At 46.3% G+C, this 18,321-nt stretch overlaps 1 protein-coding gene and 1 non-coding gene across 2 annotated transcripts in view; one reads left to right on the forward strand and one right to left on the reverse strand.

Annotated features, from left to right (window-relative positions):
• SLC1A2 (solute carrier family 1 member 2) overlaps window positions 1-12,389 on the reverse strand; it is a 145,708-nt gene extending 133,319 nt beyond the window's left edge. Inside the window, exon 1 of the mRNA XM_007129547.2 lies at window positions 11,744-12,389. Within this exon, the coding sequence (XP_007129609.2) occupies window positions 11,744-11,760 (17 nt within the window). The 5' untranslated portion in view covers window positions 11,761-12,389. The remainder of the gene's footprint in view (window positions 1-11,743) is intronic.
• A 5,648-nt stretch (window positions 12,390-18,037) lies between these two features.
• LOC112063660 (U6 spliceosomal RNA) lies at window positions 18,038-18,144 on the forward strand. Its single transcript, XR_002891102.1, has one exon. It is a non-coding gene; the product is annotated as a U6 spliceosomal RNA (small nuclear RNA).
• Window positions 18,145-18,321: the final 177 nt, after the last annotated feature.

Genomic DNA, 18,321 nt, shown 5'->3' on the forward strand with positions numbered 1-18,321 from the left:
CTCTAGAGAAACTACTCAATACTCTGTAATAACCTATATGGGGAAAGAATCCGAAAAAGAATAGATATATGCATATGTATAACTAAATCACTTTGCTGTATGCCTGAAACTAACACAACATTGTAAATCAACTGTACTCCAATATAAAATAAAAACTTTTTAAAAATCAAGATTTCCATTGTACCACAGTCATTTCAACATGTCTGTGCGTTGCACAAATGAAGATGTCTATTAGGTGGTAGAATATAGGAATCTGGAGCTTGGAGAATAGGTCTGGGATAGAAATATACATTTGAAAGTTATAAGTATACTTGTGGTATGCAAAGGCCCAAGAAGTGATCCTAAGAGAATACAGAGCCAAGAGAAGGGGATCAAGAATGAGTCCAGAGAAGTTTCACGAGCTACACAGGAGCACAAGTGAAGGATTGGGGGAAAAAGAGAAGACATACAACTAGGGAGACTTACAAAGGCTTATGGAAGGTGGATCTAAAAAAATAAATAACAACTACTACCAAAATATATCCAACTCCAGCTAGCTGGCCCCTCTGTCACTCAGGGGATCACCAGAGTTGACTGCTTGGGTCTAGCAGTCTAAGCACATGATCTTTTCCTCTCCCTCTGTTCTGAGTTGTCCTGCTCTGCACTGTGGGATCAAACAGGAAGACTGCAGGAAGCTTTGGGCAAGTATTCAGAGAGCTGCCCTGCAGCTCCCCTGCAGGAACCTCCAGAGCAAGCAATGAATTATCCTCTGGTTCTAATTCTTTCCTGCATCAGCTTCTTTCACAAAGGGTACTCAAGACCTCACCATCACTAATAAAACCTTCTGAACATGCTTACCTCACACCCATCCTGAAACCAAAACAACTAAGCTAAAATGTATTCCTGCTCTCCCATCCTCCCCTTGATTACCACTCTTGAAAAAAAAATTACATTCATTTTCTCTCCAGCCATTCCCAACCCACACCAACATGGCGACAGTAGCCATCCCTTTGCTGAGTCTAGCTCTGGTCAGCAGTGGCCTTGAAATTGATTAATCCAATGATCCCTTCTCAGTACTTACATTATTTGATGTCTCTGCAGCATGTAGAAGTCAGCCGCTCCAAGACCCCCACTGTCTCCTGACTCCCCTCTTACTTCTCAGCATCCTATGTACCCTGAATCACCTCTGTCCATCTAGAGACATGAGAGCTCCCCAGGATTCTTCCCTCCACCCATTTTTCTTCTAGCTTCATGATCTGTCTGGGTGAGTTTGTTCACTTCTAGGATCATAAATGTCACTCCATAAAGGCCCCAGACTCTCATGCACCCAACTTCTCAGAGAGCATCTCCACTTGATGTCCCACAGAAATAGCCTAACCCAGGATGCTGAACCAAATTCATTATCTTCTCCTTCAAACTTCTATCTCTCTCTTGAATTCCTTGTCTGCCCTCTCCCCACCCTTCACCTCCATTTGCTTAAGCCAGAGACCCAAGAGATGGTTTTACACCTCCCCCCTACTCACCCACTACATGTGCTTGGTCACTGAGTCCTTCTAAATATCCTTGGACTCTGGTATTGCATATGCATCCCCATATCCTAACATAAGGCAGTATCTCCCACCGAATCACTTGCTGTCATCTTCTAATGGTCTCAGTGGCCCTGCCTCATCCTCCTCTCCAATTCATATTTCACTCAACATTGCTATAATAATTATAATAACAAAGACGTGGAGATAATCTAAATATCTATCCATCGGGGACTGTTTAAGTCAGTTATTATATAACCATACAGTGGACCAGTGGGCTATTACCAAACATATTACCATACATAGGAGACATATATATCACATACATATGTACCTAGAGCTGTGAAGTGGAAAGCAAGTTGTCTGTATAGGATAATACAATCTGCATATTAAGAATAGGATGGGGCTTCCCTGGTGGCGCAGTGGTTGAGAGTCCGCCTACCAATGCAGGGGACACGGGTTCGTGCCCCAGTCCGGGAAGATCCCACATGCCGCGGAGCGGCTGGGCCCGTGAGCCATGGCCGCTGAGCCTGCGCGTCCGGAGCCTGTGCTCCGCAACGGGAGAGGCCACAGCACTGAGAGGCCCGCGTACAGGAAAAAAAAAAAAAGAATAGGATGTTTACACTGACACAGAAAAATATCTCAAAGGATAGACCAAAAAATGAGCATTTCTGGAGAACAGGATCAGGGTGAGAGGCAGTCTTTTACTTCTTTACTTTATGCTATTCTGTAATATTTGAAGTTTGGGGGTTTTTTTGTTTTTTTAATAATGCCACATTTTTCATTTTAGGAAGAGAGCCACTGATCCAGAGGACAAGAAGTATTTTAAAATTTGTTTAAAATAATCTACTTGACAGTGGATAGTGAATTCTTCATACCCCTTTATTGGCTGATATATTCTATGTGCAAAATGTATTTTCTAAATGCAGACTGAATACAATCAGTGTTGCCTTACATTACTGGAAACATACACAGTATCTATCTGCCATTGTAAGTAACAGATGTGTAACTCAAAAACAGGTAAGGAAAGGAAGGTTTCAACGTTGGTTGCTTTACCTTCTGTTACTCTACGATCAAGTCATTTGAATTGAGTTGTCATGCTAATAAAAACACAAACACATTGATAATCAATGTCGTGGTCTCAAAGCAGACCAGGTCACACCTGCTGTAAGAAAACAAGGGAAACTACCCACAGAGGTATAATCTGCAAGGCCTTGGATTATGTACAAAAATGTTCTTTCGTCTCTGAACACATCTTAATATTTACCAAGGGAATAGAGCAGAGAAAAGTCAACATACAAGCACCTTGGGCCCGAGGTTGACAGAATGCATGACTTGAATGAACAGAACAATGCAGTGGATATTCCAGAAAGGGGTGACCCAGTTCACTGCCTGCCTTTTCCCAAGGTAAGGACTCCATGGAAAACCACACTGGTAGGAATATAGAAACAGCTGCTGTGAACACTGGAAATATCAATCATAGCTAGACTCTGGTTCCCAGGATATTTATCTATTGTTCTTTCTGGCCCCTCCATTCACTAGAGCTGATTTCCCTTTCTTAGGCAGCAGTTTGAGATAACCAGCCTGCCACTGGACCAGACACCTTTGGAAGGTCTGGAGCTAGGAGAAGGGCTCAGTCATCTGTCTTCGGGGGCTGTGTGGGTCACAGCTAAAACTGAGGCAGGTGATGTCCGCTAATTCTCCCCAGCCTTGCCCACCAGAATCTACCTTCCCTCCCTGCCCCACAACTGCACACTCCTTTTAAGGTACAGTATTTTATTACAGATGATAGCTTTGTGGAGGCCTGGATATTCAGGTGGAAGGGAACGGAACCCATTATTTTATGCTCTCTCAAACATTTGAATCTGGAGTCGATAGTGGATGCTGTGGTATGCCCCCCTGACCTCCTTTGCCCCACTTAAGGACTGAGGCATTTATCCCTCCAACTGCTGGGAGTGTTGATAAGTGACAACGTTTACCAACTGTATCCCCCTCTAAGGCCTTGCTGTGTATTCACCCAGGGCCAGGCCTACTGCCTGAGCACAGCCCTGATCCAGGGGCTGGTTGATGTAATCATAGAAGGCCTCTTTCCTCTCCATTCAGGACTGCTCTGCACCAGAACTTCCTGAGGGATGGGCTGAGCATTTTGTTGTACTGTTTCAACTTCTCCCTCTATCCCCACCCTGCTTCCTGCTCTCTTCCACAGGGATTTATGCTGGGAGCTCCCCTCAATAAATTTCATGCACAGGAGTCTCCATCTCAAAGTGTTTCCCAGGAGCGACCAGCAACAATGCCTCAACTCCAATGTATCAATGTCCTGAAAAGACTCCAAATTTGAATCTTCTCAGACTAAGATAGAAACGCCTATAAATGATTAGTTCTTCATTGAAATGTTAACAATTAATCATGATGCAAAAATCAATGATCCCTTCAGCGCTTCTACTCTATGATGGTTTTACTAATGTCTTCTGATTGATGACTTTGAATCCCAGAAAAACACTAGGAGGATAGATTCAGTTTATAATTCCATTACACTCTATTCTCTTCTTAGAAATTAGTACAATATTTATTTTTGACACTTTTTCTAGACCATATGCTGCATTTCAGTATAAAAAGTAATAGCTGAACCCCTCACCCGGAAACCTTTCGCTTGTCTGAGATGAGTGTTGTCAGCTGATACTCATCCATTTCACCCCTAGACAAGTTGATCTAATTGTGCTTTGTTCACGTGGACTTCCGTCCACTTCCCTAACAAAGCTGATTGGCAGATCACAACTGTCCTTTTAAGTGAAGACTGAGATAAAAACAAAAATACAATTTCGTCTGCAGCAGTTGGCCTTGTCTGATACGTAACAGAGAAGAATGCTTTCCTTCTTTTATCTGTTTTCTTTTACCTTATCTCCCTTCATGCACTGCAACTGCTTCTTCTATTTCAAATTCTCCAAACTAATGTCTACAACCTAGGTCTGACCATCGTTCTCAGTTGCTTATACTTAAGTCTCACTTTTTTTTAATGGTGGCATTTTCTTTCGAATGTCACACCTCCATTCAAAGGTAAGTTAACTTCTTTCCGTAACCATTGCTGTCCTTCTTGTGCATTGCCTCTTAAATTCTTTATTATCTCTTTGCAGGAATGCTTGGCTATCTTGCTACCTTTGACCAAAGTGATTGGAGACACCCACTGGGGCAAAACCAAACAAATGAACAAAGGGAGGGCTCGTGAAATTTTAAAGAAATATGAATTAATTACAAAATGTGGATAATATGAAACACAGTAGAATTAGATGACCAAAAATAAAAAGCCCAGACACCCAATAACAGCATAAAATCAAAATATCTTGAAGCTTCAGTTTCTCCATGTGTAAAATGAGCATAATATTCCATAAGAGTTAATGGGTTAATTCCATAATAGTTCATAAAGACTTAATGAAATCATATATGTATAGTCACACAGACTTGGAATAAGTTCAAACAAATGGTCCTATTTATGTTTGTTTATGGTGATATCTATAAACATTGTTGATATATGACAATCATCTCACAAATACTAAATGATATATCTTTTTTTTTTTTTTTTTTTTTTTTTGCGGTACGCGGGCCTCTCACTGTTGTGGCCTCTCCCGCTGCAGAGCGCAAGCTCCGGACGCGCAGGCTCAGCGGCCATGGCTCACGGGCCCAGCCGCTCCGCGGCATGTGGGATCTTCCCGAACCGGGGCACGAACCCGCGTCTCCTGCATCGGCAGGCGGACTCTCAACCACTGCGCCAGCAGGGAAGCCCCTAAATGATATATCTGGTGGAGACACTTTTGAATCAAAAGAGAATGCGATGCTGTAGGAATTGTGATTCCCTAAGAACCAAAGGGAGTCAAACCCCCAGTCTGGACAAAGTACTGACATTTACTGCCACCTACTGGATGATCAGCAAACTGTGCCAATCTTAAAAATACACAGAAATAACAGGCGCTGAATGATTCTTCCTCAATTTAAAAGGCTCCCCAGCCATCACTGTTTGCATATGTTGCAAACAACAACAACATCAGCCCTCCTCCTAAAGAGGTAGGACTAGTAGCTGTTTTAGGAAAGTGGGTAAGTTAAGTCACAACCCTAAACAGCCACGCTTGAAAATCACATAAGAATAAATTCCAGGGCCTGCTAAATGCTCCACTACATTTACCACTAAGAAATGCATGCCCAAGGCTCAAGATTCCAAAGGATTGGACCCATGTGGTCATGCCACATGGGCTGTTTCAAAGCACTGCATCTGGATAAGACAATGCTATTGGTGTCCTGACAACCAATAATTACAAAGGAACTCTTCATTAAGAACAAAGTTAAAAGAAATAACAAGAAGGTAGTGTTTAAGGGGTTAACAGGAAAAAGTAGGCACAACCGCTAAGCAGTGGCATACCTGGAGAAGATGGAACCCAAGCTCTTATTCTCTCAATGGCTGCCTTAGAAAGGTAAGGGGTCAAGCAGGTAACATGAGCAACTGGTCTCAGAAAAGACCGTGCCCAACCTGGAAGGCACATGTCCTGTCTCAGGGGACAGCCACTCTTCAGCCCCAGCTGACTCGCCCACCACCTTGCAGGTATAGCCTGTGGTTAGGGCCATGGGTTCCAGAGACAGGCTGCCTGAGTTTAAGGCCTGGCTTTGCCACTCACTAGCTGTGAAACCTCAAGCAAGTTGCTTAATCTTTCTGTGTCTCAGTTTTCACACCTATAAAATGGGGATAATAATAGTCCCTGTGCATCACATTTTTGTGGGGATTAAATCAATTAATACATGCAAAGTGCTAAAAAATTTGTAGGGCTGTAAGCATTCAATAAATGGTACCAAGACAAAAGGGCAGGTCCTTTGTCATCAGATTTCCCAATGTTTGAGAGAAGCCAGAATCAGGATTTTTTTTTAGGTGAAATCTTTTTAAATATAAGCAAATAAGTCAAATGTTTTCAAAATCCCGTGTGAGGCAAAACATATATGTCTGTGGGCCACATACAGACCACAGGCATCCAACACCTCGAGTCTGGTGTTGTGGGAAGAGCAGAGCCTGGGAAGCAGACAGGCCTCACCCCACTTCCAACTTGGCCACCAGCTCAGTGATCCTTCGAGCACAGTGTCTGGGAAGTCAGGATGGCAGGAGCACATAATGGAGAGTTCTATGCCAGATTACAAAGAGCGAGTGACAGATGGCACGCCTGACCAAATGTAACAGAAGAAAGTCCTCTCTGGTTTAAATGAAGCCTCTAACATACAGGGTGTGTAAGTGTAGGGGGAAGTTGTCTCCCCCCTTCCCCCCAGGGACTTCGTTCAAGGTCTTTAACACGGACCACCACCTATCTTAGAGAGACCCAGATTGACACATCCAACTGCCAAAATAGAGTTCATTCCATTTTTAAAGGACAGTTCTTGCTCAATGAGTCCATAATCCAAAGCAGCTGCCGAGATGGCCAGGAACACCAGAAGGCCGTTCAGCAGACAGCCGTGAGAAATTAAATAGATACACGAATGAAAGATAAGCAAATAAACATCAACACTGTTGGAAAACAACCATTTAAATTTTAAAAAAAAACCAAGCACTAAGAAAATGAGGTGTTCTTTTTTCAAGTTTAAGGATCTACCCTTGTCTTTATTCTCCTTTAATATTGCTGGCCCATTGTCTTTCTGCCATCATCTGATGCCAACGAGACAGATTTATAACGAGATGCTAGTCCTTTTCTATTCTACTGACAAATATGCAGCCCATCTGCCTCCAATCAACGATGGAGCACGTGGAGATGGAGCAATGAGATGTTTTTAAACACTCCTTTAATTAAGTCATTCCAAGGACTTGGCCCTTGGTGAGGGGAGGGGGAGGACCAGGCAGAGGGAGGAGACAGCAAGCTCAGAATCTGGTAAATAAAGAGATTTGCCGTAATCTGGATACTAAAACCCTTGCTATGAAACATTCTGCTGGCCCCCAACAAGCTGTTAAGGGCATGGGAGAGAAGACAGCAAGCAAGGCGGTGTATGGCACTTGTTAGCTTTTTCAGACTTCCAGGACACGTTCTGAAAATGCAAACAAAACTAAAATTTCATCTTGAGAATGACTCTTTTGCCTACTGTTGCTAGAAGATTTTAAATAATGGGTGTCTGATTCAGTGAAAATAAGTATAGCAGGTGACTGAAATGAGTAGATGCAGTTCGTTCCAAGAGGCAAGCCAGTCCCAAGGAGGGAAGAATCAGTATGGAAAACAATTTAGTTTGCCTTTCAAAGGGGGAAAACCAGACATCTGGGCCTTGTGTGATACAGCCATGGAGGAGGATGGGGAGACGAGATTTTCATTGAAATCAACCTGTGTTGAGCTTCAAACTGTCAGTTTTGCAATCCTGGATCTGTATGATTTATGGCACGTTGACCCAGAAATCTCACACCTTGCTGTTAAATATTGCTTGTTTCGGCAGCCAAAGCACCACCATCTCTTAAAGACTTTTCCCTGTCTGACAATTCCCTTAAATCTGAAGCCTAAGGAGACAGCCCCTAATTGTGTTGCATTAAAGAAGAAAAGAAGTGGCCATTGATACTTATGGGCAGAACTACCTTTTGGTTTTTAACATCTTGGCTCTTCCATGTCACAAGCTTCATTTGGATTTAGCAATTATTTCGTGAGAATTAAGCTTTCAGTCACTCACAAGAGGCCATCTTAGTAAACATGAAATGGCTTTCTCATTTGAGTTTCACTCATCTTTATTTTACCCAAGGAGGCTGATTTTTATATTCTTGAAAATGAGAAATGAAAACTGCAGTGAAGCCTGAGGCACGCAACGTGCAACCAACCTCCTCTGGACCCCAAACCCCATGCACTCCATTCCCTTCCCAATAAGTCTATTCCGTGGGATCTTCCTCCTACTGACCTCAACCTCATTCCCAAGGGGGAGGCGGGAGAAAGCAATCGTTACGTTTTGCTTTTGTTTGCTTGAAATAATACATCCAGTGGTCTCTCTTGTGGGGTTTTTCTGCTGTCAGCAGTTTTCTGTTTCGCTGGCTTTCTAAGTCAAATTGAAACCCAAGCCCTCGCACTTGGCTTTCTCTCTGACCCCTTGGCTCCTAGGAGCTTATCAGAAGATAGATCGCCTTGGACCTGTGACACACATGGTGACCTAGCTGTCTCCCACCCCCAGAACGTAGTTCTAAAATGCCTGCCTCTACAGCATCTGAATGCTCCAACATAATTCAGTCTATAATGGACACTAGCCAGTCTGCCACCAACTACTGGTAATCTCTTTCCAATTTGGATCAGGGACCAAAACCCTAATTCTAGCCATGTCTGAGGACTCAGAAAAACAGAATGCTCAACTATCAAATTAGACGTTGCTTTGCAGGAAAATACCTCTCAGGGCCTGGGAACTACCAAAGAGTCCACTGTTGAGCTTTCTAGAAGCTGGATGCTAATAATCCCAATTCCAAATAATCAGAAACCTCAAATAACCAGACCGTGCTTGAGCATGCTTTGCAAAGGCAATGACCAAGTGCACAGGCTGATAATAAGAATATTCCACAAGGCAATTTGCACAGCGTATGCCGAAGTTTTGAGAGAAGGCTGGTAAGCTCCTGCTCCAGACATGCCTAGCACACTCTTCCATGATAACTGACATTTCCAGACGATAACTCCAAAGTTAGGCCAAGTCCTGGAATCTTCTGGGAAAGATGACATTACATTCTATATCATGTTATTCTTAAAGTCCATCCTCATTGGACCGCCTACTTCACAGTTACTGGAAGAATCAAATGTGATGATGTACCCAAATGAGCTTTGAAAGTGAAGTGCTAAACAAACATGAGATGTCACTATTGCTTCTAATAATTCTTTCAAAATTGGTAATCAGCATATGTCGTTGACTGTAACTACATCACCAAATAAATGGTGACCAGAATGGTCAGTTTGCCATACTCTTCCATTCCCCAAACATTCTGGATCAAACAGAGTTGAACTGAAAATACATACATTGAAAGCATAAGACTCTATTGCTATTTTTTGCTTCCTTCTCAGCAAGGTATGTCTCAAGGAAACAGTTTCAACGTTGTTAGAAGACACAGGCTAACAAAGGCAACCAGCTTGAGGATTCTTAGTGAACTTCCCTCTGTAAGGCACATTAACCAAAGACATCAGAAGAGGCAACAGAATCTCACTAAACCTTATGAACAATTTACTAATCAAAGTCTTATGTTCTTGTAGCCCCCTAGAGTGCCTAGCATGTGAGGTCTACCCAACAAGTACCGAGTAAATGCACCTGGAAAAAAAGATGGAAGAAAGGAAGAGAAGAAAAAAGGAAAGACCAGGGCTTCTGAGAATGTCACCTGCTCATCAGTAACTGCTCTGAAATGATAATGTGTCATGCTCTTTCTGTATTTGTTTCCCAGCCTTTCAAATGTTCTCAATTCTTTCCTCTCCTAAATGCAAATTCCTTTGACCAATCTTTTCCTGACTATGCAGAGTGTATAATACGACATTAATTAATTGAATGTGAATCACTTCTGCTCTATATTTAAATCAAATATAGAGTCATCATTGGGCAGGTCTCATTTAGGACACAGGTGAGATAAACACACTTAATTTGGGGATTTTTGTTGTTGTCTTAACCTCTCCCTTTACTATCTGGCCATCGAAATAAGGATGCAGGATTTGAAAGACTACCATCATCAATCTCTTTCACAGATGTTTTTCCAACCTAGCCTTTACAAGCAGGGACAAATCTAGAAGGGACCTGAAGGCAGCCAGAAATGCCTTTATATGTTTTCTAATATGAAAGACTATTTAATTAAACAGGCAAAGACACTGAGGTTGAGACATATGAGCTCTGAATATTTAATTCTAGAGATCTGTGTTAGCACAATGTACCACCCTCCTTGTACACAAGCATCTTCCTGGAGCATCTTTTTGGAGAACTAATAATCAAAAAGGTCCACACTGCTGAAATATTAGGACAAAAAGAAGAGAAATCTCATGCAACCACAAGGTGCCAGCCCCTCTCTGGAAGGAATCCAGGGGCCAGAGGAGGGATGAGTTCCTTCTCTTGGACACAGAGAGACAGTTTTAGAAATATTTGCCCTTCGTTGGAGGTTGAAGTCTAGAGATCTAACTTTGGAGCCGCTCTATACTCCTACTTAGAGACCCATTCCCCCAAAACAAGCCTGCAGAGTTGGTAAAATTTATTAGGCAGAAGCCCTGGAAAGCTCCAGCACCAAGGACCTTCCACCTGTGCTCAGAGGAGCCTCTGATATTTGCTTTGCACTCAATATGGATCCAGTGATCTCTCGCAAGTATCTAGTGCACTTTTGTGAATTAACCAAAGGGCTGAGCTCCCCAACCAGTCTTTTATTCCTACTCAGACTCTACCGAGCCGGGAAAGTTTCCCGGGAGATACTGGTCCAGGGACGTTGTTCTGGACACTTCCTTTGAGGTACGAGTATTCAAGGGATTCTTGCAGCCCCATCTCCCTCTTGCTAAAGACACTCCCTTTATTTATCATTGGGATCATTCTCCCTCCAACTGCAGCCTCAGGAGGCAGAAGACAACTGCAAGCCAGCGGGCAGAATGGGGGGGGGGGTGTCAACGCTCCGCTGGAGTTTGGGGACTCCTGTCCCTGCCCAAAGCCACTGATTTTCCTGCCTCTTCCCGGGAAGCACTCAAATCTTTTCCACTTTTCCTTAACACTGGCCAGGGAGATTCCGCCATCCAGGGACAAGAAGAGATCGGAGCAGGCCGGATATCTACTCCGCGACTCTGCAAATCTGACATTCAAGACGGCGCGCGCTGGTCTTCGCCCCGCCCCGGCCCGGGTCCCAGCTCATTCATTCCCGGCCGGTCCCCACCATACAGCCGGCGCCGCGCTCCAAGGGCTGCTTCCCCCAGCAATGTCTGCCGCTCTTCCTGTGCCCAATCCCTTATTGTTTTCAAATCTCAAAAGTAACCTCAAGAGGATTTTTCGTCACTCTTTTTCACACCTCCACCGACCCTTTTTAATTAAAATAAAGCAATCCTCCGTCTCTCGCATCTTCAAAGGGTTAAGCAGCAAGCTTCGCGAAAGAAAATCAATACCCCCCACCACCATCCCACCATCCTACCCCCAGCCAGGCCATCGCTCTGCCACCGTCTCCGAGGCCCGGCGCCGGCGTCTCTCTGTTCCCATCCCGGATAGGCGGACACCACACCGCGCGCGCCCCCCGCTTAGCTGCGGGTACAGAGAAAAAAGCTCCTCACCCTTCTGTGGATGCCATGGCCTGGGGAACGCCCCCTCCTCTTCGGCACAATCCGGCAGCGGCGGGCGAGAAGTGAGCGGGTGCCGGGGTGAGCGCGCGAGTGTGGCCGAGCGCGGTATTTAAGGGGGAGCCTCTCCCCGCCCTTCCACCCCCCTCCTGGGTAAGCCCTTTAGCGCCTCAACGGGCGCAGGAGGCTCCAGCCGGAGCTAAGCCGCGTCTCCGCTCGGCACCGCGCGCGTGCTGCTCTCCCTCCGCCGGCCTCGCTGGGGCTTGGCTGGGCGCTTGGGGGGACCTCGGAGGGGGGCTTTCCCGAGAGAGCGCCGTCCCCCCGCCTGCGAGAGGGCGCGCAGGGACGACGTGCCGCCGCTGCCACCTGTATTTGCTGCGGGGCTCGCCGCGGGGCGAGTGGCGGAGCGCGGGCTCGGAGGACGGCGGCAGGGGAGGGCGGCGAGTGCGTGTGCCGTGGGTGTGCAGGGGAGTGTGTGCGTGCGTGCGCGGGTGTGCGGGTGTGTGTGCGCGCCGGGGGAGGCGGTGGAGGCCGCTGCGCCCTGGCTCCGCGCCGGCCGGGGAGGGATTGCAAGGTTTAGCCCCGCCGGAGCGGGGGATTTGCAGGCGATCCCTCTCTATTTTCGTCGCGAGCTGACGTCACCAGCGCCGCCGCCTCAGGAGACTCCTTTAACTGCCGCCCCCTCGCCCCCCGTCTGCAGACGCCGTCCCTCCTCAGCCGTCCCTACCCCCAGCCTCTCGCCATAAATTAGCCAAATAAGCAAAGAAGCCCCGCTGGTCTCCCGGGAAGGCCTGGGCCGTCCGTGGCAGGAGCCCAGGATCTAAGGAGTCTCTATTGTTTCCCCTCAAGCCCGCGTGGCCCGGGGTCACCCCGCGCTGGGCGAAGCACAAGCCACGTCGCGGAGACCTGGGATGCCCCTCCATCCCCGCCTCCCTGGAGCAGCCCCCGGCACCCCGCCTCACTCCTTGGCACACTCGCTCCGGCTCACTTCACTCCCAAGCTCATCCTCACAGGCGGCACACCCACCCCACCCTCCCACGTCCTGGGTACCAGGCCCCGCGGAACCCAAGCGGCCAAAACACGAGTGGCGCGGCCGAAATACAGCCCAGTTGCGCGCCCTCCCCCGCCGTGGCCCGAGTAAATCTCCGGCCTTCAATTATGCATCGGGATTAATATTAATGCAACTCCCTGGGGCGGCGGGCGGGTGCTGGGGAGGACGTAGTTTGGGGGGTTTTTTTTTTTAAGCCAAGGGAGGTTGGCCTCCGGGGCGCTGGCGGGGAAGGCGCGGTGAGACTGCGAGGCAAGTGGTGAGGACGCGTTTTCAGCCACTCTGCTCCGCTTGCCTTAGGCTTCTGTGCCCCGGGGGCGGCGCGCAGAGACAGATGGGCTCTGTCAAGGGAGGGTCCGAGCCTCCAGGCCGGCTTTGCATAATAAAGACAAAATCCGTGCAGATTTTATTATCTCTAGGAAGAGGCAGACACCTACAGCTCCACCACCTGCCATCGCTGCGACCGCCCGGGAGGGCAGGCCTCAATTTCCTCTTCTGGAAAATGGGGCCAAAATAACCCCCTTTGCAGGGCCGCGGTGAGAATTAAACAGGCTCTCTTGAGAGAGATTTGCAAAGTGTCAGCGCGCCCGCGAGATATCTGCCGTGCAAGCCTGCCCCTTGGAATTTGCCAGGCTCCTCCGGGAGGGGGTCTGGGACGCCCGTAGTGTCCTCAGTCGACGCCTGTCTAGTCTTATTCCCCGGGAGAGGAGCTCTCCAGCCCCGTGGCTGTGCTGACCCCTTTCCGAAGATCAAATGAAGCGGGCCACGTGGAAACTTGCGGAGTTCATCCCGGGGACCGTGCCAGGGGAGCTGGAGACTCAGCAGGGACGCTTTGTGGTTAAATGCCTGACGCTGGTATCTGAGAGCTTGAGTTCGCCTTCCAGTGGAATAATCTGGGAGGAAAGTCCTCAACTGCTCTTCATCCCATCTGCAAAACGGGAGTACCATTCCCAACCTCGCATAGCTAAGAAATCGAAAAGAAATGTAAAAGATACGCAAAGCTCTTAACTAGAGTCTGGCACCCAGTAAACCCTCAGAAATTGTTCAGTTTAATCTAAGGTTCCTTGGAGGATAGTTTCTTGGGCACAATATCCAAGGGTGAATAGGCAGATTAGAGAAATAACAAGAAAAAGAGAAAAGAACTAACTAGAAGGTTTTAAAACGTTTCTGCTCACCTCCTCCTTTCACCTCCCTTCCCAAAATCTGAATCCAAACATCTTCCTCCATCTCTCCCCTTCCCTCCTGCTCTCTCTCTTTCCCGTGTGCCCCATTAGATTAACCAGACCTGTATCGTATCTATCCTAGGACCCTTCATATCACCTCTAATTGTGCATTTTCTTTTTTAAAGTTTAGTTGTGATTTATAATAATTTGTAGATGAAACACTACCTTCCTGAACCTTCGTGTGATGCTTGGTACTGCCTTCTCTCTAGTCCTGTCAAGAGTGGATGTGTGACTTTGTACGTGAAGTTGTCAAGTGTAGAATATGTACAGTCTCATTTTCTCTTTATAATTTAGGGATTTTGCTGCCCTTTCTGCCAAGGTGGCAGCTGGAAAACAAAGCCATGGGCATCTCTCTAGACGTTAACGATCCCAGCAGCACTACCTCAGCCCCCTTTACAATGAGCACAAAGGAAGACCTCCATCAGAATTCCTCAGTATCTGCACACAGGTGGGGACGGCTGAGCAGCACCATTTCTTAGCCCTCACTGCCAAGGGCAACGTACCTGATGGTACAGAAACAGAGTAAGTAAAAGACCAGAGGAAAGGAAGTGGAGTTGATTTCACTTTTTAAACCATCCAGTTGCAAAACAGTCTTAATTATAGTTTCAGCGTTCAGGACCTGAGAGAATTCAGTGAACCAACAAGCATGGCCAGATTAGACAGGAGAAGTGGCTCCACTTCGCCACCTTTCCTGCAAACGGCTGTGTTTGGGACCCTTGACACCCGTCTTATACTTGAGAGACATTTTCATTCAGCTGCCCTTGGAGATGAGGCCTATTAAATCATGTGGAATTTGCCACAGATCATTCTGGATAATAATCATTAACTAGAAGGAACTGATTCTTTTTCCTCGCTCCAGAGGGCCCTGAAACATTCCCACTAATTCTTCATTTTTCAAGCAAATTGGAGCAGTGCTTTTCAATATGGGCTGCCCATTAAAATGTACTGAGGGAGCTTTTTAGAAACAATAATGCTCGGGCCACCTTCCAGAGATTTGGAGAAGGGCCCTGACTCAGGTTTGTTTTTTTTCTAAACTTCCCCAGGTGAAACCTCCCCTACTGTGCAGCCAGCATCGGGAACCACTGGACTAGAGATGATTCAAAAAGATGGAAAGGGGTCCAGAAACATGGCCCTGGGGGGTACTTGAAGCAGATTGGTGTGTTTAGCCTTTGCAAAGACAATAGGAAGATACCAGGCTGACCCTCCTCTTGCCAAATACAGGGCATTTAAAAACCTATCCAGGCAAACACGTGTGTGCTATCGTGGACAACTCACATGAAAAGCTATAAAACATGGAGTTTTCTTCTCGGTTTGCACATATATGGAAACCTGAGGGTAAGCCACACTCCCACACTGCCTCGGTGCCGGATCCAATCTCAGCTCTGGGTCAGGCAGACACGCATCAAATACTGCCCCTGGCGTCAATTAGACTGTATATTCTTAGGCTGGGCACTTGGAGGTGCTCAGCTTCCTCATCTCAAAACCAGAGAACATAATAATACCACCTCGTGGTTGCCGTGAGGTTAAAATGGGATAACTAGCATGTAGGAAGTGCTTAGCTCTGAGGCTGGCACATCTTAAGCGCTCAAGAAAGGGTCATCCTGGACTTGTGGGAGCAGCAGCTCGCACCCCGTTTAATTTCCCACTGAGCCCACGTGAAAGTCTAGCCTCCCCTAAAGCCACCCAAAGTGTAACCCCATTAACTCCTTTCCATCTTCACAACAAACTATACAAATCTCCCAGCCAACATGAAGTCGATAAAGCCCTGGTACGAGAACAGAACGAGGTCAACCCTACAAGCCAGTAAGAACACTTTCGAATGTTCTAGCATCTCTCAGTCTCCTCTAGGGATTCCATGGTTATGGCAAAAGCAGAAGGGGTGGGACGCTCTCACATGTGCATGTAGATTTACCTTTAAGTCTTGCTCACAGGTTCTCAGACTTAGCAGGAATAAAAACTACTCTGCAGGACTGAATACCAAAAAGATTGACTGCACTGTCCTCTGATAGGTGACGTAAGGGATGTTCAAAGTTAATTTTTATACTCTGAGGGATTTTTTTCTTTTCTGCCTTATTGATGGTTGACTTAAGGCTTAACCCAAGCTGTGAGAAGTGACTTACCACGGTTGAATTAAGGTAGTGTTTAGGCTGGGACTTCATGGTCCCAGTTGGAGACTATGTTGGAGCATTACCCTAGCATTTGCTGAGTCCTTACTGTGTGTTCAAAGTATCTTAATATATATGTTATCTCATTTGATTCTTAAGATGACCTTCTACAGCGTATATTATTATTATTACCCCCATTTTACAGAGGAGAAAACTGAGTCCAAGAGAGGTTACAGAATTTGCCCAGCATTACGCAGATAGTGAGTGGTTGTGTCGGTCAAGGTCCCAGCTAGAAAAAGATGGCATATTCAAATTAAGTACGTTGTGCAAAGTTTAACAAAGAGACTATTTAGAAGGGTATGGGAAGGATGTAGGGAAACTCTAAGGGATAGTGCAGAGCCCACAGACTGTAACGGTGGGGCACCATTACCCACCCTAACCTGAACCCAGAGGGAGCGCTCAGTTCCAGCTGACATAAACTGAGACGTTGTTGCCATGGCGACCTGCTGGAAGGGGGCCTGGGAATAAATAACTTGACCCCTACTTCGCTCCTGTTCTCTCCCCTGAGGGGCTGCCTGTTGGCCAAAGCTGGTAGCAGAGGGCAAGAGAGCACATTGGCACAACTCATATGCAGTCCTTGTAGTTCAACCTCCCGAGGAACAGAGCAGGATGGAGACAGTCAGAGAAGGAATCTACAGGACCAGCAAATGAAGCTGGGGCAAAACTGGTGTTTGAGATCAGGCAGCCTTCCTGCAGAACCTTGCTTTTAACCTCTCTGCTATGCAACCCATAGTAATAATAATGTCATCATTATTGGAACAGGTTGCCCCCATGCAGTGTCCTCTCCACCACGGAGGATCTTCTAGCAGAGAGGACTCAGCCAGACCATTTGCTACAGATTAGAAGACGGTATATTTATACCACGGAAGAAATCACCAGATGGCCTCAAAGGTTCCAGTCCTAAATCCTATAATTCTCAGTGCTCTTCTCCAATCGTAATAGGAGCTTAGTTGAACCAAAGAAGGGATAAAAGCTTCCCCTTCTCTTATTTGCTCTTCTAAGGAATTCATTCCCTGTCTTGGTTTTCCTTCAGATTGCTTGAGATTGGTTATTGCGTCTCTGATTGGGGGGTGGGAGGACTCCTAATATAGAAAAGAGAAAAAAAGCCCTACACTGTTTTCCCATAAAAGGCTGTTAAATAAGCCCATTCCCCTTCCTGATGACAGCAGAGGAGAAATGTCTCAATGTCCAAAGTTTATCAGGAGAAAGTGACCCAGAGGAAGAGCAGCATGTCTGGATCTGTCTTTTGAAACTTCGGCTTGATCATTAAGACTACAAAATAAACACCTTAAGGTTTTCAAGAAATAAATAAATCAGAGAGGATGCTGGAGGCCCTTTCATCAAGACAATTAAAATGAGTATGCTAATTTTTCAAAACTGTGAGCTATTTTTAGTATGAATGAAAACCATGAATGAAAATCCTTGTACAGTGTTCTATTTTAGAGGAAAGAATATTCTCTCACAGCACTGGCTCTGAAGCCAAGAGCATCTGAGAGAGACGTTGGAGAAACTAAATTGAAAATGAAAAGGTTTTAGAAAAAGAAGGGAGTTTAGGGTGATAACTGGTGGGAGGAGAATCTTTACAGCAGCAGCCCCAGATCATTGTATTAAGAATACAAAGGGGGGCTTCCCTGGTGGCGCAGTGGTTGGGAGTCCGCCTGCCGATGCAGGGGACACGGGTTCGTGACCCGGTCCGGGAGGATCCCACATGCCGCGGAGCGGCTGGGCCCGTGAGCCATGGCCGCTGAGCCTGCGCGTCCGGAACCTGTGCTCCGCAACGGGAGAGGCCACAGCGGTGAGAGGCCCGCGTACCGCAAAAAAAAAAAAAAAAAAAAAAAGAATACAAAGGTGTGTGCTCGCTTCGGCAGCACACATACTAAAATTGGAACGATACAGGGAAGATTAGCATGGCCCCTGCGCAAGGATGACACGCAAATTCGTGAAGTGTTCCAGATTTTTAGAACACTCCCTAACACCATACATAAAAATAAACTCAAAATAGACTAAAGACCTAAATGTAAGGCCAGACACTATCAAACTCTTAGAGGAAAACATAGGCAGAACACTCTATGACATAAATCACAGCAAGATCCTTTTCAACCCACCTCCTAGAGAAATGGAAATAAAAACAAAAAT

This window comes from Physeter macrocephalus, chromosome 16, assembly GCF_002837175.3.
Source record: "Physeter macrocephalus isolate SW-GA chromosome 16, ASM283717v5, whole genome shotgun sequence".
NCBI lineage: Eukaryota > Metazoa > Chordata > Mammalia > Artiodactyla > Physeteridae > Physeter > Physeter macrocephalus.